This window comes from Rousettus aegyptiacus, unplaced genomic scaffold, assembly GCF_014176215.1.
Source record: "Rousettus aegyptiacus isolate mRouAeg1 unplaced genomic scaffold, mRouAeg1.p scaffold_m13_p_5, whole genome shotgun sequence".
In the NCBI taxonomy this organism is placed as follows: Eukaryota; Metazoa; Chordata; class Mammalia; order Chiroptera; family Pteropodidae; genus Rousettus; species Rousettus aegyptiacus.
This window is the reverse complement of record NW_023416308.1, coordinates 39154829-39180576: the sequence shown is the minus strand read 5'-3', so window position 1 is coordinate 39180576 and position 25748 is coordinate 39154829. Positions and strand designations below refer to the sequence as shown.

Here is a 25748-nt window from a genome sequence, read left to right as displayed (position 1 = left end):
AAGAGACACTATGAACAAACAAAATTCACAATTTTTAAAAAAGATTTACTTTATGCTACTGTTTTAAATTTTTTCCTCACTGGAAAAACAACTAAAAAAGCAAATGGAGTATTTGTGTACCTTTTTGTCTCTGTTTTTACCCATTAGGAATAGAAGTTATGAAAATGCACTTAGCATTAGGGAGAAGTTGTATAGTCATCCTATGGATATTTAAGAGCCGGTTGAAATACTTATTTAATGTTCTTACTCTAATAGGAAAAAGGAAACTTTAAAAAAGGTGTATTTAGGAGAGCACTTTGATTTTTCCTTAAGAACTTTATATTTTGAAATGCTACATCTAACAAAATAATAATATGTTTTGCAACACAGCTAGGAGAGAATTAGCTAAATTTGCCCTGATATCTGCAGACTATCCAAATTTAATTCATTTCTGCTATTTTTCAATAAGTAATTAAAAGGGATTCCCCACCTCTGAGTTTATCTAGTCTGCTATTGTAGACCATTTGCTATCAACTCAAAGTTCTAAATTAACTCTAGTGTTATAATTACTAGATGTATTTTCAAACAACTCCCAGGTAATAATTATTGGGATGAAGAGTCATTTTCTCACTATAGACTAGGTTGCGCATGCTTATGCTTGCTATGATGTTTTGACAATGATTCATTAACCAATAATAAGGACCCAATTGGAACCATTAGGCATTGGTAACTTGGCTGGGCTTACCTTTTATTTTGCTCCTCATTGTTGTCTTTTCTTGAGCTGGTTTCTCCCAAGAGACTCCTTACTATACAAAACACTATCATGAAGACAGCTGTCATTAAATTCAGCTACTTGTAAAAAAGCTCTAAGAGGATACTCTTGTTGAAAACTCAAGATGAAAAAACACCATAAAAAAAGAGGCTATAATCAGAGACAATAGGTGGTTTAAAGGTCCTTTATTTACCCCAGTTCATAGTGATTAGGCAAATTAGGCACTGTATTTCAATGGCATATATAACATCTGGTCAAATATGAGCCCTCCATCATTATATCACGCAAGTTAAAAGTCCTTTGCTCTCTAATAGGGAGATTGTTTTTACTTCTTAGATATTTGAAACAGAAATACTATAAGAATTGATCACTGACCCACTTGGGTCTATAAAAGATCAATATTGTTTGTATAATTTACTTTAAAAGAGGAACAAAAAGTGTCATTCACTGTTTTTGCAGGATCTCTAAACTGTTTTAGTGTTGTGATAGCTTAGTGACTTTCTGCTGGATCCTACCATTGTGAGACTGGTGGCCAAATCAAGGCCTAGGTTGATTCATTCTTTGATTTCAGCCCCAAATTTTATATTCTTTAGCCCAAGTCATTTTAGATGCTACTTGTCACTTTCAGTGTTTGTATACTAAGAATTTTGATGTTCTGTAGTATTATAGACTGGATGGTAAAGGCTCGCTTTGCGGGTGAAGATTCTGTGAAATGTTGCTTGACATCAACTGAACTATTTAACCTGCTTCAACTTAGTACAAGGTCTTGATAGTTAAAGACTTAACAATGTTTAGGCTAATAGAGAAATGGTTATGGGTTTTTAAATGTTCTGAAGAAAATTAAAATTGTGTCTCTTTTATCTGTCCACATCAGAGTTGTTGTATACATATCTCTTAGAACTTTATCAGTATAGCAATGAAGTTGCCAGATTGTACATGTTAAAAATATGACAAGATACATAGTAAGGCATATTTCTGAATATGGAACTTGATTATGGAAGTTTAGATCTCAAATTAAAATATGACAACTATATGCTCCTTGCCCACACAGTAAAACAAGAACTACTTCTCCACAAGCAAATAATCAAAGAGTGCTGTCCTTGGTGTTGAAAGATCAGAGTTTAGACCTGGCTACTCTTCCTTTACTAGCAGTAGGGCTGATGGACTTCAGAGTTGCTTATCCTTTCTTGATCTCCATTTTCACTAATGAAAAATTGGCAGTTAGACAAGATAAACCCATTTTGATCTCTAAATTCTTTTAAGATGCTCTAATAGAAAAGGAATATTTAAAAAATTACCCTGTTACTTTAATGCAAAAATATGGAAGTGCCTCTACATACATTCTTTTATTTTCCAGAGCAAGTTTAAATTTAAGGTCTTTAAAAACATCATTCCATGTTATGTTTCTTAGAAAAGTCTTCACCATGTACCCTGAAGGTTCCTCTTCTTTTACAAATATATTTTAAGAGCAGCTCGAGCTGTGATTTTCCTGAACTAACTTCATGTATGATATAATTTTCTAAAGAGCAGTGAAATGTGATTCATCAGTTTACTATTTATCTTCAGATATTTGTCATCTTCCCAGACTTGGTTCAATTCTGTTTCCAGTTTTAAGAAGGAGCTTTTATACCACATCATGACATATATAAAATGTATACAACATAGGAGTAAATCATATTTCCTTATGCCACCTGTGTAGATAAATAGATTGATTCTAAATTATTGTTAAAATTGTCCATTTCTGGATATAGCCATCTAAGGGTGCAGGCAAGTAAGAAAAAAAAAAACCATCCAGTATTATTTTAAGACCTGGGAATTTTATAATGTTCATTCAATTTCAAAAGATTAAAAAAAGTGGTAAGCTATAAAATGCTTTTGTCTTACCTATTTCTTTCTTGAGCGTGTAAGCACACATTCAATAGTATTTTAAGAAATTTATGATGGCAAGATGCCCAGCAAATTTACACACTCGGAGAAAGTAGTTTTGAGAAGGTGTGGCTCTCAGAGTCGCTTGAGTTGGGTGTCTCTGGACTTGGGAAGATTTCTAATAATGCCTTGATTTCTCTGTTAGGACAACATTGGGATGTGTTCTACTTGAGTAGGCACATCTAGATGTACCTTCATTTCTTTCACATTTACATGTAAACCTTTGGTTAAATTTAGAAATTTTAGAAATATTTTGAAAATGGTATCTCAAAATATACTGGTGATTAGTCCAACTTGAGTTCATTTTAGCAGCAACTGAAGTGTTTATACTTTCCCCCCTCTTTTATTAGGAAGGTAAGAGAGAGAAATACAAGTCAATAAACTTATTTCTGGATAACTTCAAGGTTTTCATTATGTTAAGGAAGGGTAGAGATTGAGAAACCAAAAGATCAAATATAAAACCAAAAGACTTTATTCCCCAGTTCTAATTTAGCTCCAATTCTAACTTATTTGTAAACAAATAATTCAAAAGATTTTTTCCTAGAAAGTAAAATATGACACCATAATTTAATAGGGCCCCATATTTTAAATCCTACATAAAGCAAACATGGACTCCAGTTCGATGATGTTAATAGGTCATCGCTCTCAATGCAGAGAGTTTGGTTGGAGTTTCTTTTCTCCATGTACATTTCCTGGGTGTTTTTGGTCTCCTACACATCTGTCTATACAATGTGAAGGACTTTGAAAGCAGCTACAGCTTGTTTTTCTCTTTCGTGTCTACTCTGCAGTATTTCCAGCAGCGAGATTTCAGGTAAAGTGTCTTCTTTTCCAGTATAGGTTTGATTTTTCTTTTCCTTTGACACTTGATCAGTCAGGTTTAAGGGTTTGGGTTTTGGGATTGTCTTAGCATATTCCAAAGCCTGAAAGCATAAATATAAAATTTTATTTGAAATGGGAAGTGAGCCCTGGATTCCTTAAATTAATCTAGTCTTAGGAAATGTTTATTGATAATGTAAATGAAGAATATTGCTACAATAATGTATTAAGACATGGATGGAAATGGAGATCAAATGGAAAATGCAAATAATGCAGTATAATGCACTGTTTAAACAAAATAAATTAGTCACAGAATTAGCTGTGAAAAAAGAGAGTTGCAAATGATACAGTTATGCCTTCGGATGTTTTCTTTATGCAACTGAGTTTTATTCAAGTGTTTGAAAAGAGACTTCTCATGTGTTTGATCTATTTAGCTTCTGGCAATCTTATTAAAACCAAACTTATAATAAGGAAATATTAACAGACCTTTCTATCCAAAGAGGACTTGTTATAGCTTGAGACCAAAGATATCACTGTAGTTGATATAAAACTGAGGCTCCATTATTACACCAACTATTTTTGTTCCTAGGTTCTTAGAACTCTAGCAAGTATTTACTAGAGGTTAAAAATTATCTTTTTATTTTCTTTACTATACCTGTATAAACCTAGATACTTAAAAAAGGCAGTCTTTTTTTTTTTTCTGAGTGATGTCGTTTCTGAAAAGCATTACAATAAAAATGAGATCACTAAATATTTCTAAATCTGCCTTCATATCCGTTTTATATTTTAACAAGAGTTTCTTTATGGCTAAAATGGGAATGGATAACATATTTAGATGCTAAAAGGGAAAAAACCCCTCTTAAAACAGAAAAACTCTAGACTTCTCAGTATCATTGCCTCGAATCTCTTCATGAAAAAATAATGGATTGGAGAAAAAAAGAAAAAGTGGCACCATGGAAACTCAAGCAAGTGAATTGAGATCTTCAAGGTCTGAGGGAGAAAGGCAATAAATCAAAAATCTGATGGTCTGTGAAAGAGAACATGAAGTACAAATTCCTAAAGGTATCAAAGAGTCAATTGTTCCTCATGCAAAGAGTCCTATGTCCTTACTGGAACTGAGGCAGAAACTTGCACTACAAAGCTTCATGCCTCCATTGAACATATTTCATTCACGTCATGACTTATAGTTGGATGACTGTGACTGAGAAGGAGAACATTCTGTATTTTATAAAATCATTTTTCTTGGTTAGGAAAAATGTAGGGGAATGAACTTGAGAGAATGATGGACCTGTCTTTGACATAGGCACCTATAAACAGTAAGAAAACACTAATTTCCTTAAAACTTATTTTTGGTAGAGAAAGATTGATGGAAGATCTTGATTAAGAAATCACCTTAATTCAATTTTTATGTGTGATGAACTTGGAATACTGTACTTGGAAGAAGAACTAAAGGCCATAATGAACTTCAGGAAAAGAAAAAAGTCTAATCTTATAGCATCCTCTGTATGTATGCCATTTTTACATCCACATCTGTGAATGATGGGTAGCTGCAGGAACGATAGTAGCTAAAACATTCCCTGTGTTCAAAAAATGTGGAGGAATTCATTAAATTATAAGGTAATATAGGTTTCCTTTTAATTCTAATTGAAAAGATAATTGCTTTTGTGAGAATTTCTTACCTTCTGTCGAGGGATGGAAGATTTATTTTCAGTTTTTATTGTTTGTGGTTTTGACATAATAGAAAGCGTCTTCATGTTGTACTCCTTAACTTGTTTTGCATATTCCTTTTGCTGTATTAATTTCTGCATCTGTTCAGAGAAACAAAGTTATGGTGACTTGCAGCTTCTGCTAGATCTCTCTGTTCTCTATTTAAAGTGACACTAATTTTAGTGAACTAGGCATGTTCTATCAGCAACATAGGGGGAATGGGATCATCACCCATAAGATGATGGCAGTGCAATGGTTAAATGAATACTTCTAGAAATAGTCTTTCTCTGAGGAGGAACATCACTGCAGTCGCACACCCAGTGTTCCCTTAACAGTGGCTAAATTACATTCAGCCTCTTCTTTGTTGCATTTACCCAATTTATTTTCATTTTTGCTTCTAACTTTGAACTATGCTCTCTTTTTATGCCTTGAGTGCAACTGCAGTTAAAACAGATTAAATGAAGATCTCTTTTCACTAGTGGAAAGAGAATAAAGTGGATGCACTTTTCATGGGTTGGGAAACTCTTACTCTAAGTGTCTTCTCTGTAGCCACTCTTCAAAATTACCAAGATAAACTCTATTGGAAAAGACCTTACAACCATATAACATACACCTCTCTATATGCACATCTCGCTTTTCTGCTTGGGCCTTCAAAACTAACTAAAAGGTGGATACGTAAAACAACATTAACTAAGTAGTTTTATTTTACAGTAAAAGAAATGCCTGGGTCTCCTATTACCAGTGCTATTTCAGAAATGTCTCTATTTAGACTAAGACATTTGAATTAGGACTTGGTTCCACAGGGCATCTTACACAGTTTTACTAAAAGATGGGCAAATCCAAGGCTGAAAACACTCTCAGCACATCACACTCACTTTGTCTTTGATGGACTCAAGGTCAGGTCCAAGGCCTCCAAGCTTCATGTCTCTTTTCTGATAACCTTTCAGCTTGGAACTCTAAAAATACAATCACAAAGACAGTTTCTTTTAAGGACTTGTATACCCCTCAAAGTTGTCACAGCTACCACATAAAAAGAGAAAAAGGAAAATGAAGAATGGAAGCATGCGTGGGCTGTTGGAGGGTGGGTGCATTTCTTGACAACTTGATTTTAATTGTGGTTATTGGTAATAGTTTCTTTGGTAATTTATAGCTGGTTAGCTAACATGTTTTGACTTTTCCACTTCTGTAATTAAAAAATTTGAAATTCTGAACATTATAAATAAATTTCAAGTGAGTAAACTGCTTTTACCATTTTTATTATAACATGTACATTACCACTTTGCTGCTGCTGCTGCTATTACTATTTTATCTAGTCTTCTACAGTTTCATGAAACCAAATGACTTCCCTGGAAGAAGCAATCTAAATGAATCAGGTAAGCACATTAATTCAAAAGAGTACTCTGTCTAATGATGCCATAATATTCAAAAGAAGGTAAACATGTAAGAGTTGAGAGTCTAGGCAAGACCTGCTGAGAAACTCATTTCATTCAGTGTGATTTGAATATTTTGATGGGTATAAATAATTTTATATTATTCTTATTAATATTTCACATTTAAAGGGACAGAGTAACATAATGAGGCAATTTAATTAATAGATTATAACACTTGTGCACAATAATAGGCAGGAAAAACAGTAATGCTTTCCTGACTCTAGGAGAGATTAAGATATTCTTCAAACTGCTGTTTTTTTGACATTAAAACTAACCTGCTACTTGAAGCAGATGCCCTTGTGGTGAAACCAAAATCTTTCTTTGAGTTTTGGAGTTCATTTGGTTTCCTTCCTTGGGGAGGATAGGAAGGACAATACCAAAGTGATGGTTTGGATGATAGTAATTACCTTAGGGCACACATCTAGGTTGGTGCTTAGAATGGTAGAATGGAGAATGAATAGCCATACTGAAGAGGAATCAGTGCTGTGCTAACCCTGCATGCTAATGGCAAGGCGTAGTATTTTCTAAATTTTGAAAGTTCCTGTTAATTATTAAGTCCTAAGATATATAACATATGTAATGTGCCTTTTCCTAAGATAGAATTTGGCAGAGATAGTACAGAGACTTTAAAAAAATTATTTCATCATATTAGATAGTTATTGCGTATTAACTCTCAAATCTTAACAGCGAACTTGTCAACACATCATATTAATCATTACAAGAATGTTCTACTTACAGTGGTCTACTGACTACTTGGAGGTCATACCAATTAGTTTCTCCATTGCCATTTCCCACTGTAGAGGCTCAGAGCCAAATATTCTTTTACCTTGGCCCCCAGCACTGAGCTCTGTCCCACGGGGTACGAGTGAAAGTTTGATGGGTTTGATAAAGGGTACATCTTAGAAAGCTTTTATTTGGACTAGTGCAGCCCCTCCCTCTTTCCTTTTTTCTTCCTTAGAATGTGGTCGTGATTCCTGGAGTTGGAGTGCAGAGGTAATCTTGTAACCAGGAAAGGAAAAAACAAAAAATTACACAAATACTGGTTCTGATGTGTTGAGATGTAGAACCACCATGTAGGAACTACTTACTTGCAGATTAATTTTAAGAAAAACGAACCTATATTTTTGAAGTTGCTGTAAATAGTAATTCTGTGACTTACAGCTGAAGGTGTTATTTCTATGATACTACAAAATTTCTATGGTACATCTCAGTGCTGCAAAGGGCCAAAATTATGTGTCATATAGGCAACGCCTCTACACTGTAAGGATTAAAAGTTCTATAAATAGAATTTGCCTGATTAGAATGTTAAACATTTATAGTCAAGACCCTTTTCGTGATTCTCCTTCTAAGAGATGAAAGAAGAGCCTTTCCTAAAGAAGCCTTTGGACTATAATCATTAAAAATTAATAACATTAAAGTATATAGAAGAAATATTGTTCGCTGAAAGCATTTCAAAACCATAAATTTCTTTTAAGTAGTCATCATCTAGCAAAACCCCTACAGCTGCTTCTGTCCATTAAACCTATTTATTCATACTTTTATAAAATTGTCCCTAGGCTACAATTTATTTTGTTATTTTTTCATGAAGCAGCTTAGCATTATATTGTATTTCCCTGTCACTGTTTTTTGAAAATGTGATTTTTATGCATAACATTCAATTGTCTAATTATAGTTAAATTATTTAACTATTCTTCTAAATGCTGAACATTTAAGATGTAGGGATGAGCACCCTGATGACTATTTGAGACGAATTAAGAGAAGTGAGATGGAGACAAAACTATGAACATTTAAGGTTGTTAATGAACACTTCTATTAACAATTTACATGAAACTCTTTCTGTCTAAACCTGGATTACACTGGATAGTATATCAAATTTTAAAACCTTTGCTAATTTTTAATAGGTGAATGAACTCAGATATATCTCGCAATTACAAATTTGTTCTTTATCTGACATATGCCATCTGTACCATTGTTTTGCAATCACTAAGTTACTATCTATTTGCCAAAGTAAACTAATAACAAAAAGGAGGGAACTCCACTCATATCTAAGTCATAAATCCAATTTGTCTAAAACTGATGAGAAATAAATGATTGGTGCCCAGAAATCACATCCTTAGTCTGAAGCAGCTTAACTTTAATCATTGCACTGACTCACAAAAGATACATTGTGAAGCATGAATAATTGCTCACTGCTCCCCAGTTGCAGTTCTAACTATCATCTTGAATAAACGCCTTGGCTGTCACAGAAAAACAGCCAAGGGTCTAGCATTACATATTGACATGAAGGAAAGAGTGGCTCAAAGGGACTATCTCCAAATGACATTGACTCCTTTGCAGGATAAGCTGCTTCTAGCAAAGAGACGTTTCTCAAGGGAGAGCGATGGCTCCTAACAGAATTTGTTCTGGTTGACTGGCAATAAAAAATCCTGGATTTACTTAATTTTGGCTCAAGTAATCTTGATTGGTTCACAGCACTGTAAGTTTGTTTGATCTCTTTCCATCATAAGTCTTTTTAAGAGCTTTATTGAGGTATTTCATATACCACAAAATTCACCCATTTGAAGTTGTGCAATTCAATGGTTATTTAGTATATTCGAGTTGTGCAAACATCACCACAATCCAATTTTAGAACATTTTCATCACCCTAAAAGGAAACCCCATACCCATTAGCAGTAGCTTCTCTTCACCTTTACCTCCAGCCCTTGGCAACCACTAATCTACTTTCTGTCTCTTCAAAAGGCTTTTATAGTAAATTAATCCCTAGAATTTACTTTGATTTACTTCTCCTTGGCTGTTATACTACTTAAAGGTCACAACAGCCCAATGCAAAAAAAAAAAAAAAAAATCAACAATGATAGTCATGTTAGGTCTCTAAACACAGTGGAAGAATATAGGCATGTTCTCAACAAATCCTTGATGATTTGCAGTTGTATTTGCATAATATGCACATCAGGCAACCCTGGCTCTAGCCAATGATTGCTAAAACCAGACCTGCCTCTCTGAACTGTGCTCACCATTGATCGCTTTAGTGAAGGATGGTGTAGGACTTTTCTGTTGTAAGGTTTCTGCCAGTAATTAATGACGCTTCTCACAAGCGAGAAGAGTGGTTTTTATTGTCAACTTGCAAAGTGTGCCTGAACTGAAATTGACGTTGACTATCTCTGAGGACATGTTTCAACTCTGAAATGCTGTGCCCTGCTGTGAGGGACACTGCAGGGCTTTTCTCCCAGAACATTCCTCAGATGTGTAAATGTGAAAAAGTTACTGAAAAACAAGACAAAAAGACAGTGTCTCAAATACTGGGGAACAGCAAGTGAAGGAAATTTGCTCTGCGGTTGCTAAACTTAATCCAAATAAACCTCTTCTTAGAAGCAGTCAAGCAGCAATACCCAGATTGTCTGTGACAACAAACACATGAGTTAATTACTGCATCTCAGCTCAACACAGTTAGCTATCAGAGAACTCCTTAAGCAGTTATTTTGTGGTGGGTTGCAATAGATATTTTTATGCTGTTTGTCATTCCTTGCACCATGTTAATCTCTTATTGCCTGACTCTGGATTTAATGACATGGACAATGCTTAGTATTCATAAATCAGTCACAACGGAACTGAGGCTGAGAAGAGCAATGGTGCTTGGCCCTATTATCTTTACAAATCCTCAAATTTTTAATGTCATTCAAATAGATTCCCTTGGAAACCAAAATATTTGCTGACTAGCAAATGGGCATGACCTGAATGATGATTCCTTCTGTCTGGTGCCCTGGCTACCTGCTGTCCTATACAAATGGTTCAGTGCTAAATCACTTTAGCTTCAGGAATAGCTTAAAGGACAAAGAGGACTTCTGTCTATTCGTCAGATGTAGCCTGAAGGTATTGGATGAAGAAAATGGATATGTATGAGTTGTAACATTCCTAAAGAAGGGAGGAAGGTAAGAATTTTTCAAGTTGGAAAGAGGTTTTGGGAAGCAATAACTGGAAGTTTTCTTTCTTCCTCTTGTCTACTCTCCCATGCTCTTAGATTACTGGTGATACACACCATCACCAGGGTACTTTCCTCTACCTTTTTTCAGTAAAACATGAATGGAAATTACTAAAAGGAGGAGGAAGGGAAAGGAAATGAACATTTAGTTCATGTTTGGACTTTATTAGGGACTAAGCTAAGGTTATAATACTTTATTTCATTTAATTATCATACTAAATCTACATAAAGAAAAACTCTGATATTGCATCTGAAGAAACTGGGGTTCAAGTGAGTTAATAACTTGCCAAGTCACAGAGGTATTAGGGGATAGAGCAGAGATGAAAACTTAGAAATGACAGTCCATGACTTCCACTAAACCCTACTCACTAAGTACTGAACTTAAAAGGTTGCATTTTCAACAATAATCCATAGTTGGCAAGAATCCTAACTCTGAAGGTTTTTCCTGAGGTAGTGTATTTGAGCTATATTTTAGGCCCTGGAAACATGTAAGTTCCAGAGTGAACGGGCCATTCCTACCTTGAGAATGTGTTGGCCCCAGTGCTCTGCATACATTTTGCTATAGAAATAATAGTGTGCATAGTGTCTGGCTTCCTTGTTTAGTCTACAAAACTTATTTTATTTATGAAATACTTGAAAATGGTATTGATGGTGCCTCAGAACCTACCATGTAATGATATTTCTGTGTAAAAAGAAGTTACCTGTGATCCCAGAAACACATTTCTTCTAATTTACAGAGAAACTGGAGATCATCCAAGCTCCATGACACTAGTCATGGTTTCCAGAGCCTGGGTCTGGAATAGGGACCCCAGTGGGATAGAGGATATGAGAGAGTGGAGTCATAATGAGAAGTTGAAAGAGCCCTCAGGTGTGGTATGTGAGGGAGCTGAGGTAGGGACTCCAAGGCTGTGAGTGAGCTGAAAACCTGGGCTGCACAGGCCTCCAAGTTTGGAACTACAGGAGTGGGCTATGTGTTTCCTGTCCATCAATCTCTGAGGTCTCAGCTCAGCCCAAGTCAGTCCTCCTCTTCTTCTCTTTAATATGACCCACTATCTATTCTAGTCCAGCTTCCCCCCCCTTTTTTTTTAAGCCCACCCTTTTCTTTTTCCCTGAGAGTCCCACCTGAGGGTCCAGTGACTTCATAACCCCCTAACTTCCTAGAATGCTTTGCACCTGCCCTGCATGGTTAACATTCTTCAGTTGTGTGACTACCCGCACCACAGATTAAAGTCCTCCTTCTTCAAATAATAAACAAGGTCCGTGTAAGCCCCTACCTACTTCTGTACATCTCTTGACACTCTGTGCCTCCCAGTTTCAATGACAGCAAAACTGAAATGTTGTCAGTTCCTAGCATGTGTCATGGTGTCAAGCTTCCTCATGCTGGTCCATGCATGAAAATTTCCATTTCAGTGTCTGTTCCCAGGGGACCCAACTCAAAACAGGCCTATCGCCAACCAGTTCTTTCCCTGTTGCCCTGTAAAATGAATGCATTTTACAGGTATTTCCTTACTGTGTGACACTATAAGCAAGTGATCTTTCCCGAGGGATTTTTATTGCTTGTCACAGTGGAGAAATACAAAGGACATAAAAAGCCTCCTTCAATGCCCTCCCATTTCTTCCTAGAAACCTTTCACTTAGCTATCTCTCCCTGGCAATTTCCCTTATTTAACAATATAGACACAACTGGAAATATTCAGTGCACAAAGGTGCTAACAACGGTGAATCTTAGGGTAAACAAAGAACCCAGTAAAGACTAGCAAATATTTCAGAAGAAGGCTCAGTCATTTGCTACATTTTACTGCAGGAGCTGAGATGACATAGGGGCAAGAAGAGTTCTTGAGGAAAGGAGGGAAAGTGGTGGGTGGTGGGAGACATGCAATAGCAACAGTGGTTTTCACTCACTCAACCCTAACTTCTCCTCTTCTCCCTCTGCTCTCTATATGAATGTATCTGGAGACTCAGCCTAGACTTAGGGGTGAGGTGGGGTGTGGGGAGCTTTTCTGAGGGTATGATATTTAAGCCGATGCCAAAAGGACGACTAGTGCCTCTCAGCAAATGAAGACCCTTCCCTGAGATGAAGCAAGAAGGAGGTAGAAATGGCATCCATGGCAGCACTTCCAGGAAGAAGAAGGGGGAAATTTCAGGCAATAGCAAGGGCTCAGGTAAAGATGTTCCTCAGGACTTGGGCCACCCAGTTGTGGCAGCAGCTTAGTAGTGACCATCCTTCCTCCAGGGCTAAAATAATGGGAATGAAAATCAAAGTTCACCTGTATTATCAAAACAAAAGGTTACCTGGTGAAGGCTTTTATTACCTTAATGCTGCTTCTTTTCCTATGTTTTTTTCCTTTTCCAAGTTGAAACAGATAGCCTTCAGAATTGCTACGACTAATTTTCATTTGGTTTCTTTGAATTCTCTCTGAACTGAGTTGGGATTCACTTTCTACCCTTGATAATATGGGTGGAAATGTGACACTGGAAAAATCCCCTTCACTGGGCTGCACCTCAGTTAGTTGCAATAAGGCTTGCTGATGTTGCTCCATGATCTGAGCAAATTGTGAATCTGGAGATGCTCTAGCAGGTTGGCTGTCAGAGGAAGAATGAAATTTCCTTAATGGAAAAAGAAGCACAAATCTGTTAATAAAACCTAGAGACACAAGACTTCTAGCATAAAAGTCTTTATGAACCATTAATTTGATGTACTTATTATTCCCTAAATCAAATTAATGATCATTACCTTAATCTTTTTAAAAAACACATTAATTTCTCATACCTTAAAATGCTCCTGTATTTTGCTTTAGGATATTCTAGCTCCTATTTAGAACTTTCATTTAGTGCATTCGAAATAGACAAAAAAAACCCCCCACCATTTTGAAAACTGAAACCTCCCATTCCAAAATACCTGAAAATGTTGTATTAAACAAACACCCGTTTAAATATTTAGTTGAATTTCTAAGAGAGGCATGGAATTTTCAAAGACTAAACATTAAAAAAAACACCAACCCCCCCAAACCAAAAAAAAAAAAAAAAACTAAACTAAACTAAATTAAATTTTGGATAAGCTCAAGCCATGGCTTTCTTGGTAGGAGTTTTGGACCTAAGAGCTTGAGTTTTAACATTTAACACTAGTATAGAATATGTGAGATCTTGGCCCCATGTGGAGCAGGGAATCAGAACTCAGATGCCTGCATAAACTCTGGAACCCTTGAATAGCTACATCCTCAATAAAAAGGTGGATTAGTGGAAAACTCACTCGCCAACCTTGAGAAACAACAAAGCAAACCTATGTGTCTTGGTCTAGGCTCTTAATTGAAAAAAAATCCTGTAAATTTCTTTTGAATAATATTTGGGGTTCAAATTTACCTTACCCACATAATCATGGGAATCCAACACCAAGAAATTAACATAAAAATGATCTGGGAGGAGGGACACCTGTAATATCTGGCAGAAACAAATATAAAAGTTATCTGGAGGGACACACTCACACCCAAGACTACCTAGGTGTCTACAGACAAGACTGATAAAAAGTTCACAATCCAGAATCCTAGAACATATGAGGTAATAATCTACCAAGTATGAGTCAGTAGACAAACATGCACACACAAAAAGAGCAGTCATATATTTCTAAGAACTTCAGATGACAGAGTATCAGATAACATTTATAAAGTAAGCATGTTTGAAATTATCGAAGACATAAAAGAAGAAATCAAAACTCTGGGAAACATTTGGGAAAAAAGAATAAGGTTTTAGTCAAAACCAAATAGAAATGAAAAATACCATTATTGAAATTTATGACTCAAATAGCTGGAGAAAGTTATTTGCACTGGAAAATTTATCAGAAAAAATTCTCAGAAGCACATAAAGATAAAAGCTGAAAAATAAGAAGCAGTTAAAAAGACATGGAGTCTAGAATAAGAAAATCTAATATACACCTATTTGGTATTTCTGGAGGAAAAGTAGAGCAAACATGGAAAATATGTTCAAAGGGAAAATGGGTGGTATTTTTTCAGATTTTTTTTGTTTCTTTAAAGAGATGAATCCTTAGATTTAGGAATCACAAACAGGATAACAAGCAGGATTAAAAATGTGATACTTACACAAATCACAGTGAAACTTCAGAGCATTATAAACAAAGGAGACAGAAAAAAATGGTGTAGATGATAGAGACTCTGTTCATCCCTCTGGAGACCAAATCAAAGTTGTGACAGAAGCAAGAAGCAAACAGAAAGGAAAATCGCCTGGGATCTAGATAAACGAGCCATAAAACTAGGGAGAAATCTAAGAAATCACCTGCAATGGCAGAAGGTAGGATGGGGTGAGGATGTGAGGCAACCCGATCCGGAGCGGCTGAGTGAGACGGAGGCCGTGGCAGTGGCAGACTCCTCTTAAAGGGGCCATGTGTGCGAGTGGACTTTCCCAGTGACAGACCTGCTCACTCTGAGCACCAGTGTGGGTTTGGCTGCACAGGGTGGGCACCAGGGACTTACAAGGGGACACTGTAAGTTGTCAGAGTGAGGGCTAAGGTGAGATTCACTCTGTACGGAATTGCTGGCAGTATCCATTGTTCCTCTTTTGAGCCCTCCCTGCTCCTAGTGAGCAGACACAGTGCCAGTGGAGATGTCATCAAACTGAATAACAGAGGTCCCTCTGCCCAGAGGATTCCATGAAACCCTGCCTCCTCCAACTTGTGGGCCCCTGCCCCAAGCCACATCCAGGTGTGTCCTCGCTTAGTCAGGCTCCTCTTGTTGAGCAGCGCCTAGACTCACACTGATGGTAGCTGGTCTTGGTTTCTGGTGTGGCCTTTTGAGGCAACTATAAGCACAGCATCTGTGATTGCTTCCTGAATCTTAACAGGTGGCCCTGGAGGGGCACAGTCTGGGGCTAAACTTGGCCTGCAGCTGAACCCCTCTCAGGACTGTGCCACTGGACACCTACCACACAAAGCCTCACTAATAAGACCGAGAGACTTAAGAGCTTTGCTTAGTACATAGAGACAGACACAGAACGGCAGCCAAAATAGGAAGATAAAGAAGCAGAAACCATATGACAGAACAGAACAGAGATCCAAGAATAATAGAATCAAGCAATCTAACACATGCAGAGTTCAAAATACTAGTTATAAAGATGCTCAATGAACTTAGGGGAAGTGTAGATAAATTCAGTGAGAACTTTAGCAATGAGATAAAAAAACATGAAAACGGAAATGGAAATTATAAAAGGGAACCAGTCAGAAATGAAGAACTCATCGTCTGAGACGAAGAGTATATTAGAGGGAATAAACAGAGTGGATAAAGAAGAGGATCGAGCCACCAATACAGAGGATGGAGAAGCCAAGGACACTCAATCAGAATGGCAAGAAAAAGGAAGCCAAGACTAGAGGATAATTTCAGGAGCTTATGGGACACAATTAAATATAAAAATATCCACGTCATTGGAGTACCTGAAGAAAACAAGACCTTGAAGAGCTATTTGAAGAAATAATGATGGAAAACTTCCCTAACCTGGTGAAGGAAATAGACATACAACCCTAGGAAGCTCAGAAAGTCCCCAAAAAGATGAACCAAAAGAGGCCCACACCAAGACATATCATAATTAAAATGCCAACGGTTAAATACAAAGAGAGAATCTTAAAACCAGCAAGATAAAAGCAGTTGGTTACCTACAAAGGAGCTCCCATAAGACTGGCAGCTGATTTCTCAAAAGATCCTACGCAGGACTAAAGGGCTTGGCACAAAATATTCAACATGATGAAAACCTAGGATCTACAATCAAAAATACTTTATCCAGCAAAGCTATCATTTAAAGTTGAACGATGGATAAAGAGCTCACAGACAAAAATAAGTTAAAGGAATTCATCAACACCAAGCCATTATTCCAGGAAATGTTGGAGGGACTTCTTTAAGAAGAAAAAACATGTATCAAAAACTGGAATAAAGAATGGTAACAACTACATTTCTACTGACAAGTACCTCAAAGGGAAAAAAATTAAGTGCTCTACCCAAAAGATGGAGTGGCTAAATGGATAAGAAAACAAGATCCCTATATATGCTGGCTACAAAGGACTCACTTCAGATTAAAAGACACACACAGACTAAACGGAAGGGGACAGAAAAAGATATTGCCTTGATGGACCTAGAGCGTGCTGCACTGAATGAAATGGGTCAGATAGAGAAAGACAAATGTCGCATGATTTCATGTACACGTGGAATCTAAAGAACAAAATCAACAACAACAGCAACAACGACGAAAACAGAAATAAACTTATAGATACAGAGAATATTTAAAGGGCTACTAGATGGGAGAGGAGTTGGGGGGACAAAAAAAGGCAAAGGATTAAGAGGTACAAATGGATAGTTGCAGAATATACCTATAGATGTATAGTGTAGCATGGGGAAGATGGTTAATAATGTTGGAATAAATATGTAAGAAGGAAGTGGGGTACTAGATTTAGAGGGGTGATCACTTTGTGAGTTATGTGGATCTCTGATCAGTATGCTATATAACTGTAACTGTAATATTATTGTATACCAACGATATTTGGTGGAAAAAAAACCCTCATTGAATTGTACAATGTAAATACAAGCAACTAATTGTCCATTATATATTTCAATAAAGACGGAAAAAAAGAAGAAACGAAAAGAACGAAGTAATCAAAAACAAACTTATAAATATAGTGGACAATCTGAGGACAGCCAGAGGGGAAGGGGTTGGGGAACTGGGAGAAAGGGGTGAAGGGTTAAAGAAGAACAAATTAGTAGTTGACAGATGGTCACAGAGATTGGGAGAATGGCATAGGGAATGCAGTTAGCATTAATGTAATGGCTAGGTGGAGAGCCAGAGGAGGGAAAGAGGAGAAGGATTGTTTTATAAACTATATAGATATCTAAACAATGAACTATATACTTGAAACTAATAATAAAATTAAATTTATAAAAAGCCTTAAACAAACAAACAAAAAATCAAAGGAGAGACCTTGAAGCCAACAAGAGATCTCAGCAAAGTGGGAACAGAAGTAACATACTTCAAATAATAGAGGCCATATATAATAAATGTACAGCTAATATACTCAATGGGGAAAGGCTAAAAGCATTTTCCTTACAGGAATAAAATAAGGATGCCCACTTTCACCACTCCTCTTCAACATTGAATTGAAAGTCCTAGCTATGATAATCAGACAAGGAAAGGAAATTAAAGACATCCAAATTGGAAAGGAAAAAGTAAACCATCATTATCCGCAGATGACATGATACTATATAGAGAGAACCCTAAAGATTCCACCAAAAAAAAACAAAAAAACCTGTTCGAACTAACTAATGAATTCAGTAAAGTAGCAGAATGAAAAAATAATATTTAGAAGTAAATGGCATATTTATACACCAACGATGAACTTTCAGAAAGAGAAGTTAAGAACACTATCCCATTTACAATTGCATCAAAAACAATAAAATACCTAGTAATAAAATTAACCAAAGAGGTAAAAGATCTGTTCTCAGAAAATGATGTCATTAAAAAAAGAAATTGAAAATACAAATAAGTGGAAGCATATATCATGCTCATAGGCAGGAAGAATCAACATCATTAAAATGGCTATACTACCCAAAGCGATCTATAGATTCAATGCAATCTGTATCAAAATACCAATGGCATTTTTCAGAGAACTTGAACAAATAATCCGAAAATTTATATGGAATTATAAAAGGTCTTGAATAGCCATAGCATTCTTGAGAACAAAGAACAAAGTTGGAGGTATCACATTACCTGATATCAAACTATATACTACAAGACTACAGTAATCAAAATAGCATGAAACTAGCATAAAAACAGATACATTGATCAATGGAACTGAATAGAGAGCCCAGAAATAAACCTATGTCTATATACTCATTTAATATGTGACAGTGGAGGCAAGAATATACAATGGGGGTAAAGATGGTGTCTTCAATAAATTGTGCTGGGAAAACTGGACAGATACATGAAAAAAGAAAGAAACTGGACCACCTTCATCCACCATATAAAAGGATAGACTCAAAGTGGAGTAAAAATTTAAATGTAAGACCCGAAACCATAAAACTTCTAGAAAAAAAGATAGGCAGTAAACTCTCCGATATCGCTACCAGTAATTTCTTTTTGGATATGTCTCCTCGGGTAAGGGAAACAAAAGAAAAAATAAACAAATGAAACTACATCAAACTAAAAAAGTTTTGCATAGTACAAGAAGCTGTCAACAAAGCGAAAAGAGACTTACTGAATGGGAGAAGACATTTGCCTGTGATACAGCGAATAAGGGGTTAATATCCAAAAATATATAAAGAACTCATAAAACTCAACAACAAAAAAAGAAACAATCCAATTAAAAAATGGGCCGAAGACCCGAATAGATATTTCTCCAAAGAAGACATACAGATGGCCAACGGTCATATGAAAAGATGCTCAGAGAAATGCAAATTAAAACCACAATGAGATCTCATCTGATACCCATAGGAATGGCTATCATTAATAAGTCAAAAAACAGCAAGAACTGGCGAGATTGTGGAGAAAAGGGAATCTTCATACACTGTTGGTGGGATTGTAAATTGGCACAGCCCCTATGGAAAACAGTCTGGAGGTTTTTCAAAAAATTAAAAATGGATATACCTTTTGACCCAGCAATTGCACTTCTGGGTATTTATCCAAAGAAAACCAAAACAATAATTCATAAAGATCTATGCAGCCCTATGTTCATGGTAGCTCAATTTACAATAACCAAGATATAGAAGCAACCTAACTGTCATCAACAGACAATCGGATAAAGAAGTTATGGTTCATATATACAATGGAATATTACTCAGCCATTAAAAAATGAAATCCTACAATTTCCAATGACATGGATGGACCTAGAGGTTATTATGCTGAGTGAAATAAGTCAGAGAAAGATAAATACCATATGATTTCACTTATATGTGGAGTCTAAGGAACAAAAAAGAACAAACCAATCGCAAACAGACTCACAAATACAGAGGACAATCTGGTGACTGCCAAAAGGAAGAGGGGTGAAGGGAGAAAGGGGCGAAGGGCTAAAGAAGTACAAATTAGTAGTTGAGAGATGATCATGGGGATAGGAAGCATAGCATAGAGAATGCAGTCAGCAGTAATGTAATGACTATGTGTAGAGCCAGATGAGTAATAGAGTAATCAGGGGGATCATTTCATAAACTATATAAATGTCCAATCAACGTACTGTATACTTGAAACTAATAATGAAATTTTAAAAACAAACAAGAGAAAAAAGATAAAAACAAAAAGAATGATAATTATATTGGCAAAAGACTTTTAAAAGAAACACAGCAACCAGGAGATAGAAAAATAATGTTTTTAAAGAGTTTAATAGTTTACCAGGTTAAACTGTAATAGAAGATAGAGGGCAAAGTAATTTCGGATAAGTTTACCAGTGACATACACTTGAAATAACTTCTAAATAACCTACTTCAGGAAGAAAGAATAAAATGGAAGAGAGAATATGAGGCAAACACATTGATATACAATTATTTAAATCTAAAACTATTTTCTCTATATGACAATAATAAAAGCAATAATTAATTTTGGAGATAAACATGCTAGACAAGATGCTGGACAAAAATATATATGTCAGAAAGGGTGATTGGATTATAACAATCAAATGATTTTGTATTTGTTCTGGAGGAGAATAGAAATATTCATTTGATACTAGACTCATTAAGTATGTAAGTTAAAAAAAGGAAGAAAATCTGTATTTTCAAATAGAGGGAAAAAGTAAATAGAAGCATAAAAGACACATAGAAAAAGAGTGATTAGAAAGGATAAATTAAGATGGTTGAAATAAATCCAAATATATGAGTATTGCAATAAATGTAAGTAGGTTAATGTTGAAAATCCACCCACGAACGACAACAAAATGTCAAACAAAAAATACACATGATCTAAATAATTTTATAAGAAAATTCTATAAAACCTTTAAGTAATAGATAACTTCAATTGTATACGAAGTATCCCAGAGGATGTAAAATGGGGAAATATTTCTCAGCTCATTTTATAAGGTTTGTATAATCTTGCTAACACATCTAGATAGGGTCAGTGGCAGAGAGGAAAATTTTAAACCAATTTCACTTTATGCATGTGAATTTAAAATCCTAAACAGAGTGCTAACAAATCAAATCAAGCAATAAAAAATACAGTATGACAGCTTGGGTTAATTCTAGGAATAAAAGGATAGTGTAACATTAGAAAATGTTGACATATTTAACCACATTAAAGGATTAAAGGAGAAAATTTTTGATCGATTCAGAAAAAGTATTTGATAAATTAAATGACAATTTATGATAAAAGTTCTTTGTAAAAGGAATAAGAATGTGAGGAAATTTCCTTCCTATCGTCCCTCTCTATCTACCAAAAATTAAATATTATTTTTAGTAGTAAAAATGTTAGAAGTTGTCCCTTTTAAGTCAGGAAAAAAATACAAGGATGCCTGTTATCTATCACAATCTCTAGGATGTTAACTCTGAATTTTAATGAATGTACATTCCATACCTCCAAGCGTAGCACTTAAATGTCTTCTTATCAATTCATATGTGTAAGATTGTCTCCCTACTTTCAAGTAAGCTCCTTGAAGGAACCCACGCATCATACTACTTTTGCATTTTCTGTAGGCTTTTAGCACTATATTCAGCATGTATCAGGTGTGTAATAAACACCTTTAATTGAATGACATCAAGAAATATCCCCTGAAGTGCTTTTAAATGTAATTTTCCTTTTTTCTGATAAGAAGTAATATGTCTCCATTGTAGGGAATTTGAATAATTCAGAAACTATAAAGAAGAAATTGAAAATAAACCTAATCTCACTTGCCAGAGATAATCACTATTGACATTTTGGTGCATTTTTCTTTCTTTGTGCATATTTTAATATAGTAGTGTAATTTTGTATCTTACTATTTTCTTTTTATAGAAGTGTTTCTTCATGATCATAGTTTTAATGGTTACATGATATTAAATATCACAAGTTACACAGACATCTCCTTGTTATTGGATTATGTTGTCCTTTCTGTAAATGATATTTTTGTACATATATATATTTTTCTGTATTTTAGATTTTTTTATTTTTATTTTTAGGATAGGCCATTATAGTGTTGGAGGTAATTTGTTTCCACTAAGCAGTATTGTAACCCTCAAAATATAGTGAGCTTTTTTGATTGGGTCTCACTGTCCTTCTCTTCTCCCTCCAACTTCTGGTTTAATGACAACGAAAAAAGTAGAGGAAACAGGGGAAAAGAAAAGAAATACATTATAAGTGGACTAAGTTAGGTGGAAATCAGAGCCAAGGATGTTGTTAGGTAAATTTTTCCTATAAACTGTGACCATCTCTATGATCTGCCCCTTTCCCATTTCTCTTTCTCCCCTTCCTATCTTTCTCCAGCAGTCTCTCATTTCTCCTCTAAAAAAAAACACCTGAGAAAAAGAAATTCTTACCATAATATTTCCAAGTTCTTATATTTTTTCTCCATATAAGTTTGTTCAGGTTGCTTCTTATTTTCAGTTACTCCATTAACATTTATGTTAGAAACAGACTGGGAGCCTTTCTGGCTCAGGAGCACTTGTCTCTTAGTAAGTTCATTAAGGTAGTTCAAGTCCATATTGGATAGAGCATTGATGTGTAGCTGCTGGTATGGAAATCTTTTCTCTTCTTGGTCGTTGTGTCTTCTTCCTTTATTAAAATTCATCACTGAGTGATATCCAGTAGAGTTTTTATATAATACTTTGTCAAAAGCCTGTGGTGGTAGAGCATATTTATTGGAGGTTACTTTGGGATCCTGGCTCCTAAGTGCACTTGAGCAGTGCAAATCATTGTTGGGGGCATTCATAATCACAATTGTTTCATGTTTTGTTGAAGTATCAAAAGGCTTATTTTGGTTTTGTTGCTGTCTGGGAGTATTATTCTGGTTTCCTTGACTGACAACCAGCTCTTCAGTCACCAAAGACTTCAAGCCATTATTGTGTTTCTGCTGTTTTCGAATCTTGTGCTTGGCTGGTCTTCTGGCAGGTTGTTGGCCATTGGTTGTTTCAGAAGATGGACCTCTTGGTATATTACATGATTTCATACTTTCATACTGAGATGAGTGTTCCTGTTAATTCCAATAAGATACTTTTGGTTATGTAAAGCTAAAAGATTGGCCCTCTTCACAAATTTTAAATTAGTATTTTTCAAGTCGGGAGTTGAGACTTCTAGGAAGGCGATCATGGAATTGAAAGAGATTAAGAGTTCAAAGTGTCCTTTCCTAATTTCAAGCAATGAGAAAGTGATACCTCCTAGCAATTTCAGATTATGAATTTTCTAGAAAGAAATAGAAATTAGAATGGGCTTTATATTAAAGACAAGTCTTTGTTTTAAAATGTTATAAAATGAAGTGTTAGGTGGAGGGATGGGGAGTAGATTTACTGCTAAAGAGCTATGTACAAAGAGTGCAAATGTACATAAAAATATCAAAGTTTATTTTAACTAAGATGGCTATTATTAAAAATCTTAACCAAAGAGAACATCAATGATTTGCTTTATCAACCAAGTACAAGTTTAGTATGAAATACAATTCGGGTTACCAGATCTTCTTACTCATATAGTTCAGAAGTTAGAAATGACCTTTTCATCAGATGAAATAAGTTAGATTTTATTCAGAGGATTATAAAAGTCTGTACTGTGATATGGACGGCATCTGTGAAATTACAAGAGTTGTTTGGATTCTCTTCCTTAATATAGTCTATACTTAGGCAATCAAACATCTGGGGGAAATATTTCAATTTCGCAAGTCTTCATGCCTTTCCAAGTCTTGTAACAACAAAATGTACTCCTGATATAATAGATACACCATGTAACTATATTGCGCTAAACCATTAGAAATTATTTCCCAAGGAATAAAGCACTCATTACTTGGTGAAAAACTAGCTGAGTTAAGAGACGTTTGGAAAGAATAATTAAATGCTTGCTGAAAACAGTAAGATGACCATATGCATTAGCATGTTGTATAACTGTAACATATTTCTTCTTTTCTTAACACACATCTAAAAAAATCTCTATAGTCTGTATCCATACAATGTTAATTGAAAAATGCAAGTTACCTGGCTCATTGGAGAAAAAACTTTGAAGTGAATAAATCATGTTTTTGCTTAAGCTGTTTTTTTGTAGCTTGCTGTGAAGAATGATCAAAGTATTGCAATGAGTTCAACTTTCATTTCACTTTTTTTATATAATCACTAACTCATCTTATTCATGTAAACATTTTATTTTGAATGAAATTTCATTGTAATGATAAGGTCGAGACTGCTTAAAACAGTAATACATAATATTACTTCTTATGCCAGATTTTAAAGTAAGAATGACTTATAATTTGAAATTTAGAGTATATTCTCCATAGAATTTGAACTTTCTAGAGGATTGTCTAGATTCTGATTAGCTCCTCTAGACTCTAAATTTTACCTGTGTTACCCCAAAAAAGAAAACTTCCTTTTCTGTATTTCAATCAAGAAAAGTTCTTCCTTCCATGCAGTATATTGAGCTGCATGGGAAATGCGGGCAAGATAGTTCTGCAACTAAATACCCCAAGAGCATCCTTCCTTGTAGTGGACCCAGAAGAAATGGTTATTTTACAATCTTATAAGTGTATTCATGAAACATAGGGGCTCTTTTAGAAGGGCAAAAAAAAAAAAAAAAAAAAAAACCGACTTTGCTATTGATGCAGATAATGTCGTTCTTTCTGATATTTGTTCAGCATTTTAATTGCTAGAAAAATAAGTGACCAGAAACTCTTTTTCTGCTGCCATCTGACAGTTCATTCTCCTCATTCTAACCAAAAAAGAAAAAAACCTATCAGGAATTTTTTTCTAGGGTACCAGACCCTAAATCTTGTGTTATCACTTGGTTTTAATCATGTTATTTAGTCCTTTGCTGCTAACAATTCAGATTATAATAGTACTCTTCAGAGGGTGCTTTGTCAACAAGGCCAAGTACTCATCATTTTATGAAGCTTCAATTGTCTCTAGTGTTAAACCCGCCATTCACGTAAATGTAAGTGCCCAGAGATGGCATTTCGGTCTCCAGAAATGAAGACATTTATGGGCTTGATGTGATTTCTCTCACCTTCCCAGCAGCCTACTTGAGATCTGTGGTTTGCTGAAGATTTATTACCCTACAATTGAGGCATCAGGTGTCACTCTTTAGGTGGCAAGACCTGAGTTCCCTGAAGTTAATATACAAAGCCATTCTCAGGCCATTTAATCTCCATCAGCCCCGAAATCCTCTATTTCATCCTGCTCTCACTAGGGTTCTTTTGTTATCAGCACGAACAATCAGCCCATACTACATGCACTCAGAATAACTGCTTAATGGCAGTAGGTTTTCCTGGCACACACAGAGCAGGGTCCTTTGGCTGGAATGTTAGCATCGGGGAATCCTGATGACTAATGCTGGGATGATAATTTCTTAGTAAGACCCATGCTCAGTTATTAACATTTGTTCATACTGTGCCATCTGAGAGAAGCTGGCCACCAAACCTGTGAAAAGCAGCTTTCTTGTTTACATGGCATAAGCAGAGGGGAGAATGTATGCTCCGAATTCAACCAAGAAGTTCATCTGCTTTAAAACAAAAGCCATTTTTGCTCTTAAGGTGAGTACACATATAGCTTTCTCCTTCTTTGGCATTTACCCTGATCAAGCCTGGAGTCCTGAGGGTTGTGTCTGGGCTCCAGGATTAGCTCTGACATACAGAAGTTTCTGTTGTGTTTATTAACAATAAAGCATAAATACTTCGAACTTGGATTACAAATTCCATCTGATAATATTAAGAAAATTTACAGCATACATATCAACTCTAATTTTTAGCATCAGTAAGGAAGGACTCTGTGCAGATGAAAATAAGAAGCATAGCTATATTGATAGTGCTGGAGGTGAAACCAAAATAACAGCTCTTTGGAAGGGTGGGAAGATTACTTAGGATGTGATTACAAGGACTTTCAGATTAATTAGTCAAAGATCCTACATATTTTTACACCTTCATTCCTTTTTCTTTCCTGGAAAGTCAAGAGTAATTTAAGTGGCAAGAAAGAAAACATTCTATTTCATCTTTTTAAAGCTTTACTTAATT

The 25748-nt window shown here is 35.5% G+C and overlaps 1 protein-coding gene across 5 annotated transcripts in view; it reads right to left on the bottom strand.

Annotated features, from left to right (window-relative positions):
- Window positions 1-926: 926 nt before the first annotated feature.
- JHY (junctional cadherin complex regulator) overlaps window positions 927-25748 on the bottom strand; it is a 66505-nt gene continuing 41683 nt past the window's right edge. For 4 of the 5 annotated variants that reach the window (XM_016132238.2, XM_016132236.2, XM_016132235.2 and 1 more), the window contains 5 exons: window positions 22087-22739; window positions 12922-13216; window positions 6076-6156; window positions 5173-5301; window positions 927-3597 (listed from right to left, as the gene is read on the bottom strand). In XM_016132238.2, coding sequence (XP_015987724.2) covers window positions 3400-3597; window positions 5173-5301; window positions 6076-6156; window positions 12922-13216; window positions 22087-22739 — 1356 coding nt within the window. In that variant the 3' untranslated portion in view covers window positions 927-3399. Of the gene's footprint in view, window positions 3598-5172; window positions 5302-6075; window positions 6157-12921; window positions 13217-22086; window positions 22740-22776; window positions 23799-25748 lie in introns of those variants that run through there. The other variant, XM_036221427.1, reaches the window with a different exon arrangement.